Source organism: Oncorhynchus gorbuscha, linkage group LG11, assembly GCF_021184085.1.
Source record: "Oncorhynchus gorbuscha isolate QuinsamMale2020 ecotype Even-year linkage group LG11, OgorEven_v1.0, whole genome shotgun sequence".
Lineage (NCBI taxonomy): Eukaryota > Metazoa > Chordata > Actinopteri > Salmoniformes > Salmonidae > Oncorhynchus > Oncorhynchus gorbuscha.
Window position 1 is genome coordinate 62577860 of NC_060183.1, and position 22212 is coordinate 62600071.

The following is a 22212-nucleotide window of genomic DNA, read 5'->3' on the forward strand; positions in this document are numbered from 1 at the left end:
GACAGTGATGAATGCTCTGACCATTTACTTGTAAAATCAAAGTACAGGTGCAGTAATATTTGTGTTTTTGGGGAGTTTGTACAGTTTTAATATTTCAATATTTTCACTGTAAATTATTCAATTGTACAATGTAGTAATGCTTTCCTGAACACATTGCTTCTCACTCAAACTAAATTCTACATAGCAATATTTGTGACTGTCTGACTTTGTTCATTTATTTTTTTTATTTCACCTTTATTTAACCAGGTAGGCTAGTTGAGAACACCTTTATTTAACCAGGTAGGCTAGTTGAGAACACCTTTATTTAACCAGATAGGCTAGTTGAGAACACCTTTATTTAACCAGATAGGCTAGTTGAGAACACCTTTATTTAACCAGATAGGCTAGTTGAGAACACCTTTATTTAACCAGATAGGCTAGTTGAGAACACCTTTATTTAACCAGATAGGCTAGTTGAGAACACCTTTATTTAACCAGATAGGCTAGTTGAGAACACCTTTATTTAACCAGATAGGCTAGTTGAGAACACCTTTATTTAACCAGATAGGCTAGTTGAGAACACCTTTATTTAACCAGATAGGCTAGTTGAGAACACCTTTATTTAACCAGATAGGCTAGTTGAGAACACCTTTATTTAACCAGATAGGCTAGTTGAGAACACCTTTATTTAACCAGATAGGCTAGTTGAGAACACCTTTATTTAACCAGATAGGCTAGTTGAGAACACCTTTATTTAACCAGATAGGCTAGTTGAGAACACCTTTATTTAACCAGATAGGCTAGTTGAGAACACCTTTATTTAACCAGATAGGCTAGTTGAGAACACCTTTATTTAACCAGATAGGCTAGTTGAGAACACCTTTATTTAACCAGATAGGCTAGTTGAGAACACCTTTATTTAACCAGATAGGCTAGTTGAGAACAAGTTCTCATTTACAACTGCGAACTGGCCAAGATAAAGCAAAGCAGTGTGAACAGACAACAACACAGAGTTACACATGGAATAAACAATAAACAAGTCAATAACACAATAAACAAATCAACAATGGCGGCTAGTTTTAGAGAGAGTCCAGATTGTCTAGCCCAGCTGATTTGTATGGGTCCAGGTTTTGCAGCTCTATCAGAACATCTGCTATCTGGATTTGGGTGAAGGAGAAGCTGGAGAGGCTTGGGCAAGTAGCTGCTCGGGGGGGGGGGGCTGTTGGCCGGGGTTGGAGTAGCCAGGAGGAAGGCATGGCCAGCCGTTGAGAAATGCTTATTGAAATGTTCGATTATCATGGATTATCATGGATTTATCAGTGGTGACCATGTTACCTAGCCTCAGTGCAGTGGGCAGCTGGGAGGAGGTGCTCTTGTTCTCCATGGACTTTACAGTGTCCCAAAACATTTTGGAGTTAGAGCTACAGGATACGAGAGGGGACCATAGCCAGACAGGGCCAGAGCTCTGTTAACTCAATCACAGGATTCAAAGACACCTTCCTATATACACATGCACGCAGACACACAAGCACACACACCCAGACAGCCGGCTGGATACAATAGCATCATATTTAATGTGCCTCTCTAGACAGGAAAAACATGAACAGATAACACATGGTGGATTTGCAGCTCTCTGGACTCTGGTGCTGCTTTAGGTCAAAATTAGATTGTCTTTGTAACTGTCTCCTATGAACCTTTCCCGGCAGTTCGTGGCCGTTACCATTAAAATGTCTGATTTTGGGAATCGTTCAACTGGAAGGTAGATCCCACCTAACCCAATTACAAGCCACCTGTATGAGTTACTTGACACTGTGAACCTGATTCCAGGTGGTGAATAGGTGTGTCAAAGTTCACAGTTATGTTCTGATACCGCTGCATTCAATGTCATGTCATTAGATAGAGGTTGATGAACAGCAGGCACAATCAGTCTAGCTTGATTCTTTGTCAAGAACTGGCTTCCACTGGCTTCCCTGCTTTTTAAAGTCAGCTACAGACAATATGTTCTCACTGGGCACACACTGGTTGAATGAGTGTTTTGAAATGACATTGAAATGAAATAGCATTGAACCAACATGGGATAGACATTGAATTGACATCTGTGCCCAGTGGGTTATAGAATGAGGTTGACAGAGATGGTTCAGTGTTTCTGTGAATTCCTCTCCACACTGGAAGCTAATAGTTTTTTTTAAAATTGCTTACAAGCATCAGTCAATACTGAAGCCATTTTTTAAAAAACTCTTCACACAGTTTTGTATTACCAACATGCATCTTGGCCAAACAGTTATTCTCACCTCCAAAACTCACTCAAACCACCAACACTTGATGCATGCTTCAAAATAAGCTTGTTCGACCATAACACAGGCAACAATTCTCACTCAGAAAGCATACGTTGTCACTCATAACACACTGACCTAAAACACACTAACAACAGGAAGCATTACATAATGCTGAACTTCTCTTTAAAGTTCGAAAGATTTTTCACAAAAATCAGTATAGAATAACACCTCACTTTATTGACTGTACTAAAGTATATGTAACAAGAATTCATAGAAAATGCAGCAATTTGCTTCAGTAGCCTTTATTTATTATATATCTTTGCATATAGTAATCTACTTGTGAAAAATAAAAAGTTGAAACAAAAAGCAAATTCGTGACATTCCAGGGATGCAATAATAATTACAAAAAAAAACATCAACAACATTAAAGTATAATCACTCATACTGTACAGTACTGTACGGGTCCTAGTTCTCCCTCTCTCCTGTGTTCTCATCAACATCATATCTTATGTCTTCTCTGGTGATGCATCTTGGAAAGTATATTCTGGAACGTCTAATCCAAACCTGGCAGTCTTCAGTAGAAGTGTCTCCACACCGCGCATTCATGGCATCCAGAAAGGACATCTAGTCATGTGGATGGTGGTCATAAACCTTCCACCACGCAGTGAAAAACTCCTCTACGGGGTTTAGGTAGGGGTTTATGGAGACAGGAATAGTACTGTGTCATGACGTTGCCCTCTTTGGGTACAGCAAACCCCATCTCCCTGTCTCCTACACCCAGGCTGCTGTGGTCAGAGAGAGGTTGTAAATTCCTGGAGGAGGTTATCTCCTCATGGCCACAGTATAGAGACAAAGTGAATTTTCATAGAGAACAAAGGCATTTCTTCCACATCACTGAACCTGAGGTCTGAAAAACATTTAAGTTCAGGAGAAGGAATAAAAGATTGGTGAAGAATCCAGCTACGAACTGGTCCATTTGGTACAATTTTGTGAATCTCTTGGGAAACAATACGGCCAATACGGCAATTTCTCAACAGACCATGTTGCTCTCAATTACGAGAGGACAACGTTTGCAGACCAGCTTACCTCGATAACGAGAGGGCCAAGATCTTTTAACCATCCCACGTGGTTAAACTCTTAGACTATAGATACTGACAGAATAAGAACAAGTCTTTGATATTAATTACTAGCAGCTAGGAATTCGGGGTATCATTGAATGCGAAGACCGACAACCGCCAAAACATCTATTCTCGAACGACATGAATGAATGTCACTCTGAACTATCCATTCTGAGAGAGAGAGAGAGAGAGAGCGAGAGAGAGAGAGAAATGATTGCAATTGTTCCTGAATGAGTGAGCGTTCATGTGCAAAGGATTAGCATTTCAATTGTTATAATTATCAACTCTGTAGTGACTTCTCAGCTGACCCCCACTCGTGCAGATAACCAACAATTTACGACGTTTGGAATGAGACTAACGTGAGGTGAAGTAGAATTCATTAATCCGAAGACTATTGATCAGATATGAAAATATCTGAAAAGTTATATTAGGAAAATTATAACTTTGTAATCTGAATATTTCCCTTGGTGCTCCGACTTCCTAGTTAATTACAGTTACATGCTTAATCAGTTAATTACTGAGAGTCAATTGATAAAAATTAATCTTCAGTTTAATGATGCCAAAGACACAACTGACATCCTGGGATGTGCAGCAAACCAGTCTGACAGTAACAGAGTGGTGGAATGCCGCACAATCCCACACAACAACGAAGGTAGGGGAGTTTCTTGCCCCTCTCTCCTCTGCTTGCACAAGTCAATTATACAGGTCATCCACAAAATAAATGAGCCGCTCTGTATTGTAGGGGCCAATGAGTGGTTTGTGTAACAGCAAACCATTATTGGACAGAGCTGCATACTTTGATGTTTACTCCTCTCTGGCCTGGGACATCCACAGTTGTTCTCTGTCCAATCACATTTCTTCCCCTGCAGTGTGTTTTTGCCAAGTTGAATCCAGCTTCATCCACAAAGATGAATGTACAGTCGTGGCCAAAAGTTTTGAGAATGACACAAATATTAATTTTCACAAAGTTTGCTGCTTCATTGTCTTTAGATATTTTTTGTCAGGTGTTACTATGGAATACTAAAGTATAATTACAAGCATTTCATAAGTGTCAAATGCTTTTATTGACAATTACATGAAGTTGATGCAAAGAGACAATATTTGCAGAGTTGACCCTTCTTTTTCAAGACCTCTGCAATCCGCCATGGCATGCTGTCAATTAACTTCTGAGCCACATCCTGACTGATGGCAGCCCATAATCAATGCTTTGAGTTTGTCAGAATTTGTTTTTTTTTGTTGTCCATCTGTCTCTTGAGGATTGACCACAAATTCTTAATGGGATTAAGGTCTGGGGAGTTTCCTGGCCATGGACACAAAATATCGATGTTTTGCTCCCCGAGCCACTTGCATATCACTTTTGCTTTATGGCAAGGTGCTCCATCTGCTGGAAAAGGCATTGTTCGTCACCAAACTGTTCCTGGATGGTTGGGAGAAGTTGCTCTTGGAGGATGTGTTGGTACCATTCTTTAAGGCTGTGTTCTTAGGCAAAATTGTGAGTGAGACCACTCCCTTGGCTGAGAAACAACCCCACACATGAATGGTCTCAGGATGCTTTACTGTTGGCATGACACATGACTGATGGCACCTTGTCTTCTCCGGACAAGCTTTTTCCGGATGCCCCAAACAATCTGAAAGACTTTCTTGGGCACCCTGAAGCCTTCTTCACAACAATTGAACCGCTCTCCTTGAAGTTCTTGATGATCCGACAAATGGTTGATTTAGGTGCAATCTTACTGGCAGCAATATCCTTGCCTGTGAAGCCTTTTTTGTGCAAAGCAATGATGAAGGCACATGTTTCCTTGCAGGTAACCATGGTTGACAGAGGAAGAATAATGATTCCAAGCACCACCCTCCTTTTGAAGCTTCCAGTCTGTTATTCGAACTCAATCAGCATGACAGAGTGATCTCCAGCCTTGTCCTCGTCAACACTCACACCTGTGTTAACGAGAGAATCACTGACATGATGTCAGCTGGTCCATTTGTGGCAGGGCTGAAATGCAGTGAAAATGTTTTTGAGGGATTCAGTTCATTTGCATGGCAAAGAGGGACTTTGCAATTAATTGCAATTCATCTGATCACTCTTCATAACATTCTGGAGTATATGCAAATTGCCATCATACAAACTGAGGCAGCAGACTTTGTGAAAATTAATATTTGTGTCATTCTCAAAACTTTTGCCACGACTGCATATGCAGTTTGCCTGGCTTCCATCTCCATTACTCTCTAAGATACAGTAAATCCACAGTTTTACAGTACTTAACATTATGCATAGCTGTGTATGTACCCTGTTTGGTTATTGAACAGGCATCTTACCTGGACATATTGATACCGGAGTTCTTTCACACGTTCACCGTTTCTCTCAAAGGGTACAGTGTACAACTGCTTCATCCGTATTTAATGTTTCTCTGGGACTCTGGCAATTATCGTTGTGCTGACTATATTCACACTCCCAAAAGTGACATTGTCTGCCAGCACTCTGTCACGAATTTCTCGCAGTTGCATTGCATTGATGCCAATTACCATGTCAACAATGCCATTTTCCTGCGTATCTGATAATATTCTGCCTCTCCCTCCTGTGGGAGGCAACCTTTGGATACTACTGAAAAACACAAAACAGTCAATATATTTCAAAATGTCAGTACATGTAAAAATGTGAACATACTGTATTGTACTGTAATATGTACTTCAATTATCACTGAAGCATGCACATCGCACCTGTTGTTTTGCAGGAAAATTCGTACTATTGATGCAACTGTTGAACACTGCAGGTTTGGTTGCATCTTTAAACCGGCCTCTCTCAGAGAGATTATGGTTTACAACATGGCCCTTATCTCATCAAAGACCCCCGCTTGGTCTTCCTCTCCTTTGTCATCCACGCATTCTCCCTCTCCCTGCCACTCTTCTATCCCCACTCTTCTATCCCCACGGTCTTCCTTGATCCATCTTTCCAAACTAAATCATTCCAAAGCCGTCCTCTTTTGTCTGTTTGGTAACAAGACTAAAAACAGGACACTTGGGTAGGCTTTCAGCTGAAATTGCAATCAGCTGTGTTTGGAATAATTAAATATTCTGCCAAGATGTTCTATACGTTTCAGTCTGGTTACTGCAGAAATGCACGACATTTGATTCACAGTTTGGTCCACATACACTTCTGTTTCGCTGACTGTGTGAAGAGTTTTGACAATGTGGTTTCAGTTTTGACTAATGAATGTTAGCGATTGAAAAAAGCTGTAAGAGTATCTGGGTTCATCCTGACTCTTGCTAGTTATGTTGAAGGATCAGAGTGCAGAGAGACCCTCCACATGTTTCCCATCACAGTGTGAGTTGAAGCAGAACACAGGCGGGGGCGGGGGGGGGTTCCCTAATTCTTCAAGAGAGAGAGATACAAGATAAGTGTTAAAATATTAGTGTAAACTAACATCTCACAGTAAACAACTGACTGTGTAATGGAATACCATTGTTAATCCCACAGTAGGACAGTTACTTCATTGCATACAGTACTTTATTGTACTGCCTTGTGTGGGAATGGTATGCCACAGATGACCATAATAAGTAACGTGCTGAGAAATAATTAGTTAAATCTTCCCAAATCGCAGACTGAAGTTGCCAGAGAGGCTTTGACCAACTCCACTCCATCACCTTGGGGAATGTACAGCGAAAATAACATGAACTTGACTTTGTCAGAGTCAGAGGAATTCAGGCCTCTTTGTATTAACAGCATAGTAAGGTCCAGATGAAGGATTGTCCCCAGACACTTCAGTGGACCCAAGCCTTCATGGTCGGACTGTTACACAACTTTCCTGAGAGAAATAATGAGGAAGGCGAGAGAGAGTTGTTGTACTTCGCAATCAAAGTCTACATTCCAATGCACTAGCATTCCAAATCACTAGCATACCAATGCACTAGCATACCAATGCACTGCTCCATCCTAACTAAGTGGTATGCTAGTAGTGTGAATATTTGGAGTACAGCCTTATCACACTCTACCAGAGCCAATTAGACTTCTCCAACAGGTTAACCACTAACCATTGGCAAAATAAGTGTCACTAAACCACTCAATTAACTTAGTCGCTGATTCACTCTGATATAATCAATGAAGTCTTCTGTCAGACTGGATCAGATGGGCTGGATAGAGTGGAGTCTGACCCATGGAGAGAGTAGAGGCGTCTGTTGACCTACGAGGAGACTTAGGTCATATCCAGTGCAAGGTGTGCTGCAGGGCAGTCAGATTAGCTTCTTAGCAACAGTTTTCCACAATTGTTTACACGTTTGCTGAATCTTTGGCCCAGTTTCACAAAACACAACCAAAAAATGCAAAACTCTACAAAGCTCTAGCAAAAGCAAACACTGCATTCAAAACCGTTTTTCTCTTTCCAAAATGTTTTTTGCATCAAAATGACACACATGCGTCATATGAATAGATCTGTCTACCAACCAACACACTTATGTGCTCAAAACACTACTGTGAAAATCCCATCAGTAGGTTTATGCCTTTTGCATTTTCAGTGTTACACTGTAGCCTGTTTTGTAAAAGATTGTTACAGTAATGTATACCTACTAAAATATACATAAATGCAATACAGTAACAAAAACATTGTCATTAAAATGCAGTATTTTTGAATACTTGTGTTTTGTATGTAACACTTTCCATACTCAACAGCAGAAATCCAGGAAAATCATTCAGTAAAGGGTTTTCTGTACAAAAAAAAGGAGTGGCTGTTTCTTTCAAAACTCTAAACACAAAAAGACAAAAACACATGCAAAATGTAAGAAAAAATGCATTAGGCTGCATCCTGCCTCCTATTTTGGTCTAGCCACAACACCTCATCTACATCACAAGCCAATGTTCTCCCTGGCTAAACAGTGGGCAAAGAATCTTTTGGAGTGACGGATCCAGCCGCTGAAAGCCCCCCAGGAACTTCACCACATGCATCCTCCATTGCCTGGAGAAGAGGCATGCGTGCGAGGGGAAGGAGGTCATGCACCTTCCGTCGCCATGCCGAAAAACTCTTCAGTTGGCTTTAGGAATGGGGAATATGGTGGGAGGTATAGAACAATAAATTGTGGGTGGTCAATGAACCAGTTGCGGACCAGAACAGCGCGGTGGAAACTCACGTTGTCTCAGATGACAACATACCTGGGCTGCTCTGGTCCACCCCTCTGCTCCGCTGAAATGAGGATGCCATGTAGTGTGTCCAGGAATGTGATGAGAAGGGGGGGTGTTGTAGGGACCAAGGTTGGCATGGTGATGGAGGACACCTTGCTGGCTAACAGCTGCGCACATGGTGATATTCCCTCAACGCTGTCCAGGAACATTATTGGCCATTATGAATGTTCCGTCCCCTTCTTTTGGCTAGGTTGAAGCCAGCCTCATCAATGTAAATATAAACGTGCTGAATTGCAACTGCATCCAGCTCCAAGACTCTCTGAAACAGACAAGACAATATGTGACATACCTAGAGCAGTCAATATGGTGAGGCACAATACACTGGATTACAGTACTGTAATGGGTCTATACAGTGCTGATATGATAGTAAATTCAAAGTATAGTACTTGCAAAATATTCATAGCGCTGTTCTTTAACAATGAGTTTCGCTCAAATGGCACGCTGTAGACTTGTTTCATCCAGATTTGGTTGCTCTGTAATACACAGTCTAATGTAGACAAGCCCACCTGGTGAATGTTATTGAATATTGTGTTGTCTGCAATTATGTGGTTCTGGATTTCTCGTAGTCTAATGGTATTGTTTGCCACCACCATGTTTACAATACCGGTCTCCTGTTCTGGTGTGAACAGCCGGTGTCTTCCACCATGGCCTGGCCGTCTCCTGTTCTGGTGTGAACAGCCGGTGTCTTCCACCATGGCCTGGCCGTCTCCTGTTCTGGTGTGAACAGCCGGTGTCTTCCACCATGGCCTGGCCGTCTCACAAATATGATATGATTCGGATACAGTAAGCTAAAATATTCTATTTTCTTTCAATATGAAATGACATTACTATAACATTGGCCAACAATCACCGAGTAACATAGGCCTACTGATATGTCAGACTGCAGTATACATACATAAAGAGCATAGTGTAGATGGTAGGTAGTAACTTACTGGTTGTCATTTCTGAATGTACAGATGATAGATGCAACTGTGGAGTGGCTCAGGTTGGGCTGAACTCTCTGCCCAGCTTCCCTCATACTCAATCCCTGGTTGAGCACATGATCAACCAATGTGGCCCTGATCTCATCTGAGACAACTGTCCTTCCTCATCCTCGTCCTCTAACTTCTTCACCTCTAGCTCTTGCTTCATCATTGACTTCCATTTTCCTCCAAAAGAGGAGAGCTAATCTGTGGCCTTTTAAAGTGCTAAAGCTCTGATTTCTAAGTGAACAATTCAGCAACTAGTGTTTACACCTGTGAGTAGTGGGTGTTGCCAATTGATACATAGAGTTTGGCATTGTGATTGGCGTTGCATTCCAAAGGGACTAAATATATTTTAAATATGTGCCTAATGTAGAGAACTTTTGCATATTTTTTATTTAACTAGGCAAGTCAGTTAATTAAGAACCAATTCTTATTTACAATGACAGCCTTCCGGGAAAGAGTGGGTTAACTGCCTTGTTCAGGGCAAGAATGACAGATTTTTACCTTGTCAGCGCAATTGCAAATTGAGAACTGAGTGTAAAGCAGGAATTGTGCTTGCAATTTTGCAGATTTGGTTTAGGGATTTGGTACATGAGTTTCAGGTTTCGGTGATTGCGTTTCAAGTTCCAATTTTAGTGTGTAAACAATTGGGAAAAACTCTAAGCATTAATCACAGAAGGTGATTGCAGATTGCAGTTTTAGTTTACCACTAATTGAATAATCTATAAACAATGTTCATCATGATTGTTGGAGGATTCTTGAAGCTGAATACTTTGTTCTGAACCTTGACAGGCAGACAGAACGTTGGGTTGGGGATAGTTCTAAACAGCAAGGTCAGTTTACTTTCCCAAGGAAAACCAGCCTCTGGAAATAGACAGGAAACAGAGGGGTTTTTAAATGCTTGAGCGAGGTCAACATCAAATGCATTCCTCTTAAAGGGCTACATGGTCAATCTGCTGTCTGCATTGTCTGTGCAGCATTTACGGCCTCTGCAGAAGTCAGGGCATTCATACATTTTGCGGAGCAGCGCAGAATTGTTGTGAAGGAAGTTTTCAAGGAAGTGAGTTTCTGATTATACAGGACTTCATGTCAATGCAGAGCTACAGTATACAGAGCCCTCCGTATTGTTACAAAATTTGAGGCGCACGGTGATGCGCTTATGGAACTCAATGGCGCCTCCGACCACATTTTCGGATCAAGCATAAATTGGCTCTTACAAGAATCACACTAAACACAATAATGTGTTGTCCCACAGCTTTGGACCACTGATTTAATAATTGTTATAAATGTGCTCTCCAGTACCATAGGAGACTCAGCTGCAACTGTTGTCTTGAGGCCATTAGTAGTCTGCTTTTACAGAAATAATTCCTCGCCAAATTACTTCCTGTCCATTCTTATACCCACCCACCCCCACCCGCCCCCCCCCCCTTCGCTCTTGAACATCACAATTGGCCATTTCCCGGAAATTCCTGATGCTGACCATTATCAATGTCAGATCTGCACAAAATTGAGGAAATACATCTTTATATAATCATCAGCAAGCACAACCTCACTAAACAAAACATATCAAACTGACAAACAGCATTCTTCAATATTCATATGATCTCAAAAGCGTTTTAGTTTAATGAAATTGTTGAAAAAAATGATTATCTCCTCTTGTCAGAAACTAGGAGTATAGGTGTACTGTGTACTGCACCTGTCTGTGTTCATGTCGAACATTAATTTGAATGATAATAATACAAATAAAAAGTAGGCAATAAAACTGGAACCGCAAGTGTAAAAAAAAAAGTTACATCTTCTATTTAACAGTTGTGCTAACAAGAAAACAGCATTGATCTCCATTCCGTAATTCCATTAAACGTTAACTGTCGACCCATGTGAATGTTAGTCCAGTCGTTGACTCAAGTGATGACATCAGAAGATAGGAACTCGCGCCACGCTGGACAATTTCCATATTCTGCGTCACGGATGGACTGGGGAGGCGTAAACTGTCTGAAAGCGACAGTTAGTTCTCGATGCAGCAACAGAGAAGGAGACCAAACATACATACAGGTTGATAATAATACGTGTTCAGATCTAGAATAAACGCTTTAGGCTACATTGGTAAATCTGTTCATTTTTATTGGACTTCATTACAGTTCTGCGAGAATGTTTTTCAACGCCGTTCTATTCCTGGCAGGCGTGCATGCGGTTTCAGGCGTTTTTAACGGTGAGTAGAATTCGCCTGATCCGTGATAAAAATGTATTACATACAACGAATGTGTAGCCTACACTTTTAGGCCCTACCTGAATTATAGCCATAGACTATTATTTGGAAAAGTTTCATTCTATGATATAAGCCGGTCGGTGTGGCACGGTGACTTATAACCGTAGCAACATAAAGTATTATGTGAAACATTTACAGACAGATTCCAAAGTATACATTTTATCCATTACTTTTCTTGTCTGAAATAACTCTCCTTTTTATGATGCAAGAAAACAGGTTGAAATGTATTGCGATAGGATTTTAGAAGTGGTCTTGTTTAACACCAATTTATTGACAGAACCAGCATTTTATCAAAAACGAAAAGTAGATTTTAAAGAAAGTTGTTCCAATACCCGTGTAGCACCTCTCATTTTCAGGACACACATTAGTGTCATCCCATTTTCAAAGGGATCCTATAGGAACTTCAAACAGTCTGTTTCAGGTCCTCCATAACACTGAGCTTTATGACTATTATAATGTAGACTGCAGTGTTACACACCTATTCCCATGTCTGACTGACTTGTGTCTCTGTATTGTTTTTCTCCACAGGCAGCTCCATCGTGAGGACCTTTGCCAGGAGGTTAGTCATGGAAGAGTCCGTGGTCACAGACGAGCCAATAGATCTAGACCTACTGGACTACTACCCAGACATAGACAGTAATGGGACTGGAGTTGGACTAAACAATGTGTCTGGACCGGGAGAGAGAGTTGGGTTTATTATAAATGGGTCCAGACTGAGACCATTGGAACTGGGCTCTGCCAGGAATGCTACAAAAGTCTGGTCTTACACCATCTCTGTTATGGCCAACAACTTCCTCACAGGCCACCTCTCTACCATCTTCATCCCGACGCTTTACACCTTCATCTTCCTCATCAGCGTGCCTCTTAACATTGTTGCCATGGTGACCTTTGCCCAACGGATCCGGCCCATGAAGCCAGCAGTGATCTACATGCTGAACCTGGCAGCCGCTGACCTGCTGTTCGCCCTGCTGCTGCCCTTCAAGATCGTCTACCACTACAATGGCAATGACTGGGGCTTCAGCGAGGGGTTGTGCCGCCTGGTCACTGCGGCCTTCTACTGCAATATGTACTGCTCCATCCTCCTCATGACCTGTGTCAGCGTGGACCGCCTGCTGGCAGTTGCCTACCCCATCAACTCCCTGTCCTGGAGGAGCCCCCGCAACGCAGCCTTGGCCTGTAGCGCCATGTGGATCCTGGCTGTGGGTGGCTCGCTGCCTCTTGTCCTCTCACAGCAGACCGTCTACTACAATCCACTGGATATCACCACCTGCCATGACATCCAGAACCTGGAGCTGTTAGAGGATCAATACGTCTTCTTCTTTCCTACACTCTCCTGCACCCTCTACTTCCTGCCGCTGTTCGTAATGGTGATCTGTTACTCCCGGGTGGTGCAAGTGCTCAACAAGGCTCCGTGCGGTGTTGTAGGTAAATACAAACCAGGGAAACCAGACATAATGTACTTAATTTGGCTAATCTGTTTCTCAATCTTGATGCAGCAGGTCTGTTTAAAAAATACACCTCATTAGAGGATAATAATATTTTCCATTGTAATTTGATCTGATCTAGGCCGTTCAAGGCAGAAGGCGCGGGCTGTGGTGATGGCGGTTACCGTGCTTGTGGTGTTCGTGGTCTGTTTCACACCCACCAACTCCATTCTCCTCGCTCACTACCTCCAGATCGCTGGGCAGGTGGGTGGGGAGCCGGACGCTACCCACGTGGCCTACCTCGTGTCACTATGTTTGGGGAGCATCAGCTGCTGCCTGGACCCCCTGGTCTACTATTTTGGCTCGTCCCAGTGCCAGAGGCAGCTGGAGGGGGCGCTGGGATGCCAGGCGGTCACTGAGGGAAGGAAGAGTCTGGCCTCGTCCTCTGGTTCCTCCAGGACCAGCACCAGGACCAGAATAAGCACGAGGACCAGCACTAGGATTACTAAGGTGGATACCTTCCAGGCCAGCCTCAGCAGCCAGTACAAGAAACTCCTCGTCTGATGGATGGATGGAGACACAGAGAGCTGTTTCTTTTTCACTGGCAACAATTAAAAATATATATCTAGTATATGCTGTATTTCCACTGTTTCAGACAGTGCAAGATGCTTCTGGTCTGACAGATAGACATGGACCAAAGCTAGGCTATTTCTGAGGAGAGAAAATGGATTTGGCTTGTATGATGAATTCAGTCAGACATTCATCCATAGGTCTGGGTTAGCTATGCCCAACTGTAAATATGAAGAAACGATATACACGTTGTTTCAGACAGTGCAAGAAGCTGCTGTCATGATTGTCATGGATCAAAGTTGTTTCTGACCTGTACACCACTACAGTACCAATAATATATATTTAGGGTAAGAGAAAAGGAAAATGTAAGTTTTGTGAAAATGTCATGGATAATACAATTTTTAATCTTGAAGCAGGCTTAAATTCCCCAGAACAATTTATTTTAAGTTTGATGGTCTGCAATAAGGGAATAACAAAGGAGTCTTTATTCAATCTTGTATTTTACCATTTCTTAAACGCTCACTGAACAATACAAGGAAATGCTTTCGACGCAAGCTGAGTGTGGTCACTGCTATGCCTGCTGGCCATAGAGATATTTACTCAGCATTGTGAAATGTATAGCCTATGCACTATGTTGTCAATGTTGTATAGAAATACAATGCAGTTTATTAGGTACACCCTTTCTTGTACCAGGTCGGACCCCCCTAAGCCTCCAGAACAGCCTGAAATCTTTGGGGCTTAGAAAGGTTGCACAATTTGTATAAAGGGACCGAACGTGTGCCAGGAAAACATTCCCCACACCATTACACCACAGCCCAGTATGGTTGTCTGCTGCAATGTTTTTAGAAATTTTTACAAATGACTCAAGACATTTCATCCTTTCATTTTTAATTCAATAAGTATTCAATTATTTTGTTATGGCAAGCCTAAAAATGTGCTTAACATTTCACATTACAAGTTGCATGGACTCACTGTGTGCAATGCCAGTGTTTTAACATGAATTTTGAATGAGTACCTCATAGGGGGGTCTGACCTGGTGCAAGATGGATGTACCTAATCTGTGAGGTCCCTCAGTCAAGCAGTGAATTTCAAACACAGATTCAAAGACCAGGGAGGTGTTTGAATACCTTGCAAAAGAAGGGCACTGATTGATAGATGGGTAAACATAATAAAAGCAGACATTGAATGGTGTATCAATACACCCAGTGATACAGGTGTAGGAGCGAAGCTGAGGTGGTGTCCCTTAATAAATTGACCACTGTGTGTATATTATCACTCAAATAACTTTAGCTCACACTCATTATTACTAAATATTCCATTTGTGTGAATGTATAATCTATACATTCAGAATTGGAAGAGCTGCTTGACTACTCAAATACCCAGACAAGTCGAGCAAAACGCGTCAGAGCAGGTACTATGCTGCGTACAGAAACTTGCGCACGCAACGATAGAAATATAACGTATTGCGGTACTAATTTGAGAGTAATAAGTGCTGTGATGCCCCCTATTGGTGTGAATTATACATCAAGGCAAGTACATTTACAGCACTTTGTCACAGTTCTGCATGTTGCATTACGTACGGCAGGTGGCGCTACATATCTATTTAGTACATTCAGTGGAATTTATATTTGGTCTGGAGGATAACATTAAATGAACAAAAATATTAAATGGTCTTAAAGAAGGTATTTGTGCCATACTGTTACAGAACAGTACAAAAAACAATGGTAAATGTTTCAAATAAAGCTATCTGATTTTTTTTGTGTGTGATGATGTATATTTTGTTTGTGGTTTAATTTCTTTAAAATGAATTTAAGGACTATAAATAATGGACATTGAGAGGCATTGTGAATAGCTGAAATATTGAGTAATACATGTTTATGCACACACACTGGCAGTGACTCACCAATTTTGTCTCATAATTTAAGGTAGTTGACCAAATTAATTCCACATTAAACCTTTTCATTTAGATAATTCATTTCCATTCTGATTTGAAGACAATAGGTCAGATAATTGTTTCTTCCTGTCCTTTCTTCCCATCACCACCATTCCTCCGTTTCACCTGTACAAAGAAAGAGAAAAGCACCCGAGAGTCCTCAAGCAAATAGCCATCTGCTCTGTTTTATGGACCAAACAGAGATGCTAGTGACTAACTCAAACAAAAAGATCAAACTGCTGTAACTTCCACTGAGCCTGCCCTGAGTACACTGGACCTGATGCAAGACACACCACTTTCTCGTTAGTCTCATAAACCTTTGCTCTGTGTTGCAACTGGGAACATAACGACAGAGAAGAGGGCAGGAGACATCAGCAGACAGGGAATCATATTCTTTAACTGTGAGGAAATATTCTTGATGCTCTCCTCTTTTCCACTGAAATGCTATCCCACTATTAACTAGCCTACCTACTACACATGCTGTTAGGCCTACTCTACCACAGTGCTGAGCTATACATTTCCTTAGGCCTATGCTTGTAAAGGAGGCACATTTAAACATCCGTTTTTCTGCATTTGGTAGTGAAGGCACAGCTCTAGGATTAGTTTATACCTTCCTCAACTTCAAGCCTAGGTGGAAAAATATAAAACTGACCTTAGATCAGTGTCTGAGGGCAACATCTGGACATACTACATCTGCTCAGGCAGTCAGCCTGAACAACACAGGTGTGCATGGTCACGTGTCTTATAACACTACGCAGGTTTTTTCTTCTCACCTGTTATGTAAGGAAGGGGTGTGGTACCCTACCTCTTCCGTTTACTTCAACGTCGCACAGACAAAAGGAATACACAAACGCGTGTATCAGCATTCAACACTCTTCATACATCGCAGATAGATCAATATTGGAACGTTTTGTGGAAGTTAACATGGGTTTTCAGTCACATTGGTTAAAACTTATATTTATATTTTTATTTACCTGCGTCAATCTCTGTCTGTCTCAGAAAAATGGTAAGAGAAGGCTTTCCCCCTCTATTTCTCGTTATTTTTTTTTTCCACCGTTCAGATACACGTTAGGATATTCTTTATTGCTTTGGACAATTTATTGTGTCGGATTTCCTCGATCGGATTGCTTTGAATGCAGAGTTTGTGAACTACCACAAAATGTGGTGATATTTCCAATATCGGTGTGGTTACAAACCTATAATAATATAATATATAATAATAATAATATGATATATGCCATTTAGCAGACGCTTTTATCCAAAGCGACTTACAGTCATGTGTGCATACATTCTACGTATGGGTGGTCCCGGGGATCGAACCCACTACCCTGGTGTTACAAGCGCCATGCTCTACCAACTGAGCTACAGAAGGACCACTCAAAGCATCAATGAGTGATGTCATCATCCCACATGGCAATGGGCTTGTTCAACATTGCTGCGACAGTGCAGGCGACTGCTTACTGACTTATCTACAAATCACCTTGCATTTTTTATATTTTTTTTTATTCCAAAATCATGGCATTAATATGGATTTGGTCCCCCTGAACTCATCTGGGAAGGCTTTCTACTCAATGTTGGAACATTGCTCTGGGGATTTGCTTCCATTCAGCCACGAACATTAGTGAGGTCAAGCACTGATGTTGGGCGATCAGGCCTGGCTCGCAATCAGCGTCCCAAATTCAACCCAAAGGTGTTCGACGGGGTTGAGGTCAGGGCTCTGTGCGTGCGGGGCAGTCAAGTTCTTCCACACCGATCTCGACAAAACAGGAAAGGGCCTTCCACAAACTGTTGAATGTTGGAAGCATAGAATGGTCTAGAATGTCATTGAATGCTGTAGCGTTACGATTTCTCTTCACTGGTCCCAAGGGGCCTAGCCCGAACCATGAATAACAGCCCCAGACATTATTCCTCCTCCACCAAACATTACAGTTGGCACTATGCATATGGGGAGGGTAGCGTTCTCCAGGCATCTGACAAATCCAGATTCGTCTTTCGGACTACCAGATGGTGAAGCGTGATTCATCACGCCAGAGAACGCGTTTCCACTGCTCCCGTCCAATGTTGGCGAGCTTTACGCCACTCCAGCCGACCCTTGGCATTGTGCATGGTGATCTTAGGTGTGCGGCTGCTCGGCCATGGAAACCCACTTCATGAAGCTCCCAGCGAACAGTTCTTGTGCTAACATTGCTTCCAGAGGCAGTTTGGAATTCGGTAGTGACTGTTGCAACCGAGGACGGATGATTTTTGCGCTACGCGCTTCAGCACTCGGCAGCCCCATTCTGTGAGCTTGTGTGGCGTGGATGAGCCGTTGTTGGTCCTAGATGTTTCCTCTTCACAATAACAGCACATAGAGTTGACCGGTGCAGCTCTAACAGGCCAGAAATTTGACAAATTGACTTGTTGGAAAGGTGGCATCCTATGACAGTACCATTTTGAGTCACTAAGCTCTGCAGTAAGGCCATTCTGCTGCCAATGTTTGTGTATGGAGATTGCATGGCTGTGTGATTGATTTTATACACCTGTCAGCAACTGGTGTGGCTGAAATGGCCGAATCCACAAATTTTAAGGGGTGTCCATAACTTTTTATATATGGGGTACTCCTACTGGTCCATTTTTTAAAGCTAGGACTCTGGTACACAGCAACAGCAGGGTCGCTCCAGTACAGTAGGTAGCAGTAATGCACCATATCGTTGGATGCCAACGGCCAATAAACCCCACAGAAAAAGAGGCGGAGGCAACAACAGTTTTTATAGTTAGCCAGGACAATTGTTGATACTGTCCTCTGCCCCAGCCTATCAGTCACTGTTTTCCAGCAGTTCTGTTAACAAGGGTGAGAGCAGGTGTTTAGGAACCTGGGTGCTATAGCTAGCTAGTTAGCAAGCTAGTACTTGTTACACGGCATGCGGGAGAGATGGCTAGCTAGCACACCGGTAGACTGTGTACTTTGCCCCCCGCCTGTCAGTCATTGTTTTCCTGCAGTTCTGTTAATGACGGCGAGGGTCAGTGTTGTAGGTGTTCGGCAGGTGTTTAGGACGCTGGGTGCTAGCTCGTTAGCTAGACTGGTACACAGCAGGTGGAATAGATAGTTAGCTGGCAATAGCTGGGATACCGCTAGACATGCAGTTCTGTTAACAGCGAGGGTAGATGTTCGGCAGGCGGGAGCGAAGGACACTGTGCTAGCTTGATGGCAGACTGGGAGTGACAGTACCAGTGTCACTGGGAGTGACACCGGTAGCTAGCTAGGACACCAGTTGACTGTGTCATTTGCCCCCTGAAAAACTCAGATGGAGGAATGCCCACATGAAGGAACACCATCATATACACTAATTGAGATTTTTTTAAACTGAAATTTACCACTAAGGGGTATACTACAAAGCAGGATCAATGAGTTAGCCAGCTAACTTTGATGACCAGAAATAACTTTTTCTGGTTCATAAAGAAAGCTACACTTAAATACAGTATGTGTTTTTGGATGTTGAGTTAAGTAGACATTGCCCATTTTAAGCTTATCCTTATTCTCCTTGTTCCTACTTTTTGTTTACCCCTCTGGCGTCTTATTAGTTGATTTCAAATAAATGTTTACTTTTGATATAGTTTACATAAGTACAATAAAAAAGTAATAATTGAAGCATCTACCTAACAGCGAAGTAAATAAGTCACAAATGTCTATTGTATTCAAATGGTATACATTCTAACCTCATTGTTGGAAGTCCTTAAACAGCCCTGTTTATAATCCCCTTGTTTCTCGCCTCTCTCAGAGCGTAATGCTGCCGTTGACGACCGAGGATTCTCAGGGAACGAGACAATGGAGGGGGTAGGGGTCTCCCTTACGGGCCTCATGGTTCTGGACAGTCATCTGACCACTGTGTTCCTCCCCATCGTCTACATAGTGGTGTTTGCTGTGGGGCTGCCCACCAACGCCATGGCCATCTGGGTCTTCCTGTTCAGGACCAAGAAGAAGCACCCTGCCGCCATCTACATGGCCAACCTGGCTCTGTCTGACCTGCTCTTTGTCATCTGGACGCCTCTGAAGATCGCCTACCACTTCAACGGTAACGACTGGATCTATGGAGAGAGGCTGTGTAAAGTCCTGGTGGGCTTCTTCTATGGGAACATGTACTGCTCCATCCTCTTCATCACCTGTATCAGTGTCCAGCGCTATTGGGCCATTGTTTACCCCCTCTCCCAGGATTGTAGGAACAACCATGTAGCCATCGGTGTCTCGGTCGCAGTCTGGGTGGGGGTCTGGCTGCTGACCACCCCTCTCTACCTCTATGACCAGACAGTCAAGGTGACCAACCTCAACATCACCACCTGCCACGACGTCATCCGGCCCAGCCAGATTAGCATGGCCGTCGGCTACTTCCTGACCATGGGAACCCTGGGATTTGTAGTTCCCACTGTGGTGTGCGTGGTGGCCTACGTTCTGATGCTCAAGTCCCTGACGAACTCAATGACGGACAACAGCATCTCCAAGAATCGGCGCAAGGCTGTGGTGCTCATAATTACTGTGCTGGTCATGTTCCTGGTCTGTTTCACCCCCAGTAACATCATGCTGCTGGTGCACTACTCCCTCCTGCTGGCCGGAGTAGTGAACGATGGCTACGGCTTCTACATCACCACCCTGTGTCTGGCCGCCCTCAACAGCTGTGTGGATCCATTCATCTACTACTTCATCTCAGAGGAGTTCAGGGAGCACGTGAAGAACACGCTGAGGTGCCGAAGTGAGAGGACAGTGGCGAGGATGAGGGTCTCGTTCAGCGCTCTTAAGTACTCCAAGAAAAAAAGCACCTACACGTCAGACTCCGGGAACACACAGAGCTGCTCCAGTTAAGGGGGTTGTCATGTGGAGATGGAAGTTGGCTGATGTTTTTAAAGTACTGGACAGGTGAAAGAGGAAGAGCTGGTGACCATCTGCCATGTTGCTTTCACCTGACTTGTTTCATGATTATTAATGGACATGGTGCCATTTTAAACTGAGTTGCAACCCCAGACTACTTCATATTATGTGCTAGTGTTACATTGGCTTCTCTTCCCTCATACATGATATTTACATGGAGATTTTGTTGGTTTTATATAGAGGGCAAAATTAGTAAGAGTGATGTGGCAAATAGTTTTTATTCCGTGTTACTGATCCTTCCTCCACGTTTAGACAATCAGATGTCCATTAATTTTGGTCCAGCGCGGAGCTCTCAAATTTTCAACTGAGTTCTCAGTGCCCTGCACTGACCCTTCTTTAAGTGAGCCATTCACATACAGTACCTAGTCAAAGTCTACACACCCCTTGCACAGTTATGGCACACCACCTTCTTGACATTTTCAAAGTGAAAGAAAAAGTATAGAAAATGTTTGAAAAAAATCAACAAAGATGTCTTGTTTGTATTCACACCCCATAGTTAACACTTAGTGGAAGCACCTTTGGCAGCAATTACAGCTGAAAGTCATTTTGAATAACATTCTGCCTACTCTTAGCGTAACATTATATCCATTGTTTTTGTCAAAATTGCTCAAACTCAGTGCAGTTGGTTGGGAATCATTGATGAAGGCAAACAGTCTTTGATTTTCAAGCAGATTTAAGTCAGGCTGGAAACTGGACCCCTCTGAAACACTCAACACCTCTTGGAATGCCATTCTGGTGTGTCTTGTTATTCAAATTTCTGTAATTGTCCCCCTTGACTTTTTCCACATTTTGTTATGTTACAGCCTTATTCTAAAATTGATTAAATCATTTTTCCCCCTCGTCAATCTACACACAATACCCCATAATGACAAAGCAAAAACAGGTTTTTCGAAATTTTTGCTCAGTACTTTGTTGAAATCTTCTTGGGTATGACGCTACAAGCTTGGCACACCTGTATTTGGGGCGTTTCTCCCATTCTTCTCTGTAGATCCTCTCAAGCTCTGTCAGGTTGGATGGGTAGCGTTGCCTCACAGCTATTTTCATGTCTCTCCAGAGATGTTCAATCAGGTTCAAGTCCAGGCTCTGGCTGGGCCATTCAAGGACATTCAGAGACTTCTCCCGAAGCCACTCCCACATTATTTTGGCTGTGTGGTTAGGGTCGTTGTCCTGTTGGAAGGTGAACCATCGCCCCAGTCTCTGAGGTCCTGAGTGGTCTGGAGCAGGTTTTCATCAAGGATCTCTGTACTTTGCTCCGTTCATCTTTCCCTCGATACTGACTAGTCTCCCACAGCATGATGCTGCCACCACCATGCTTCACCGTAGGGATGGTGCCAGTTTTCCTCCAGACGTGAGGCTTGGCATTGAGGCCAAAGAGCTTAATCTTGGTTTAATCAGACCAGAGAATCTTGTTTCTCTTAGTCTGTGAGTCCTTTAGGTACCTTTTGGCAAACTCCAAGCGTGCTATCATGTGCCTTTTACTGAGGAGTGACTTCCGTCTGCCCACTCTACCATAAAGGCCTGATTGGTAGAGTGCTGCAGAGATGGTTGTCCTTCTAGAAGGTTCTCCCATCTCCACAGAGGAACTCTGGAGCTCTGTTAGAGTGACCATCGGGT

General features: G+C 42.8%; 2 protein-coding genes across 2 annotated transcripts; both read left to right on the forward strand.

The window, feature by feature from the left end:
* Positions 1-11463: 11463 nt before the first annotated feature.
* Positions 11464-15521, forward strand: LOC124049079 (proteinase-activated receptor 1-like). Its single transcript, XM_046370421.1, has 3 exons — positions 11464-11714; positions 12300-13196; positions 13338-15521. Exons 1-3 carry the CDS (start codon positions 11654-11656, stop codon positions 13757-13759), a joined length of 1380 nt encoding a protein of 459 aa, XP_046226377.1. The 5' UTR covers positions 11464-11653; the 3' UTR covers positions 13760-15521.
* A 979-nt stretch (positions 15522-16500) lies between these two features.
* LOC124049080 (proteinase-activated receptor 2-like) lies at positions 16501-21484 on the forward strand. Its single transcript, XM_046370422.1, has 2 exons — positions 16501-16704; positions 19457-21484. Exons 1-2 carry the CDS (start codon positions 16623-16625, stop codon positions 20530-20532), a joined length of 1158 nt encoding a protein of 385 aa, XP_046226378.1. The 5' UTR covers positions 16501-16622; the 3' UTR covers positions 20533-21484.
* Positions 21485-22212: the final 728 nt, after the last annotated feature.

Excerpts from the sequence above, each read along its gene's own strand:
- LOC124049079 (XM_046370421.1), top strand. The coding sequence starts at position 11,654 with ATGTTTTTCAACGCCGTTCTATTCCTGGCAGGCGTGCATGCGGTTTCA. Across the intron at positions 11,715-12,299 it reads GGTTTCAGGCGTTTTTAACG|GCAGCTCCATCGTGAGGACC; the intron begins GTGAGTAGAATT and ends TTTTCTCCACAG. Across the intron at positions 13,197-13,337 it reads GGCTCCGTGCGGTGTTGTAG|GCCGTTCAAGGCAGAAGGCG; the intron begins GTAAATACAAAC and ends GATCTGATCTAG.
- LOC124049080 (XM_046370422.1), top strand. The coding sequence starts at position 16,623 with ATGGGTTTTCAGTCACATTGGTTAAAACTTATATTTATATTTTTATTT. Across the intron at positions 16,705-19,456 it reads CTGTCTGTCTCAGAAAAATG|AGCGTAATGCTGCCGTTGAC; the intron begins GTAAGAGAAGGC and ends CGCCTCTCTCAG.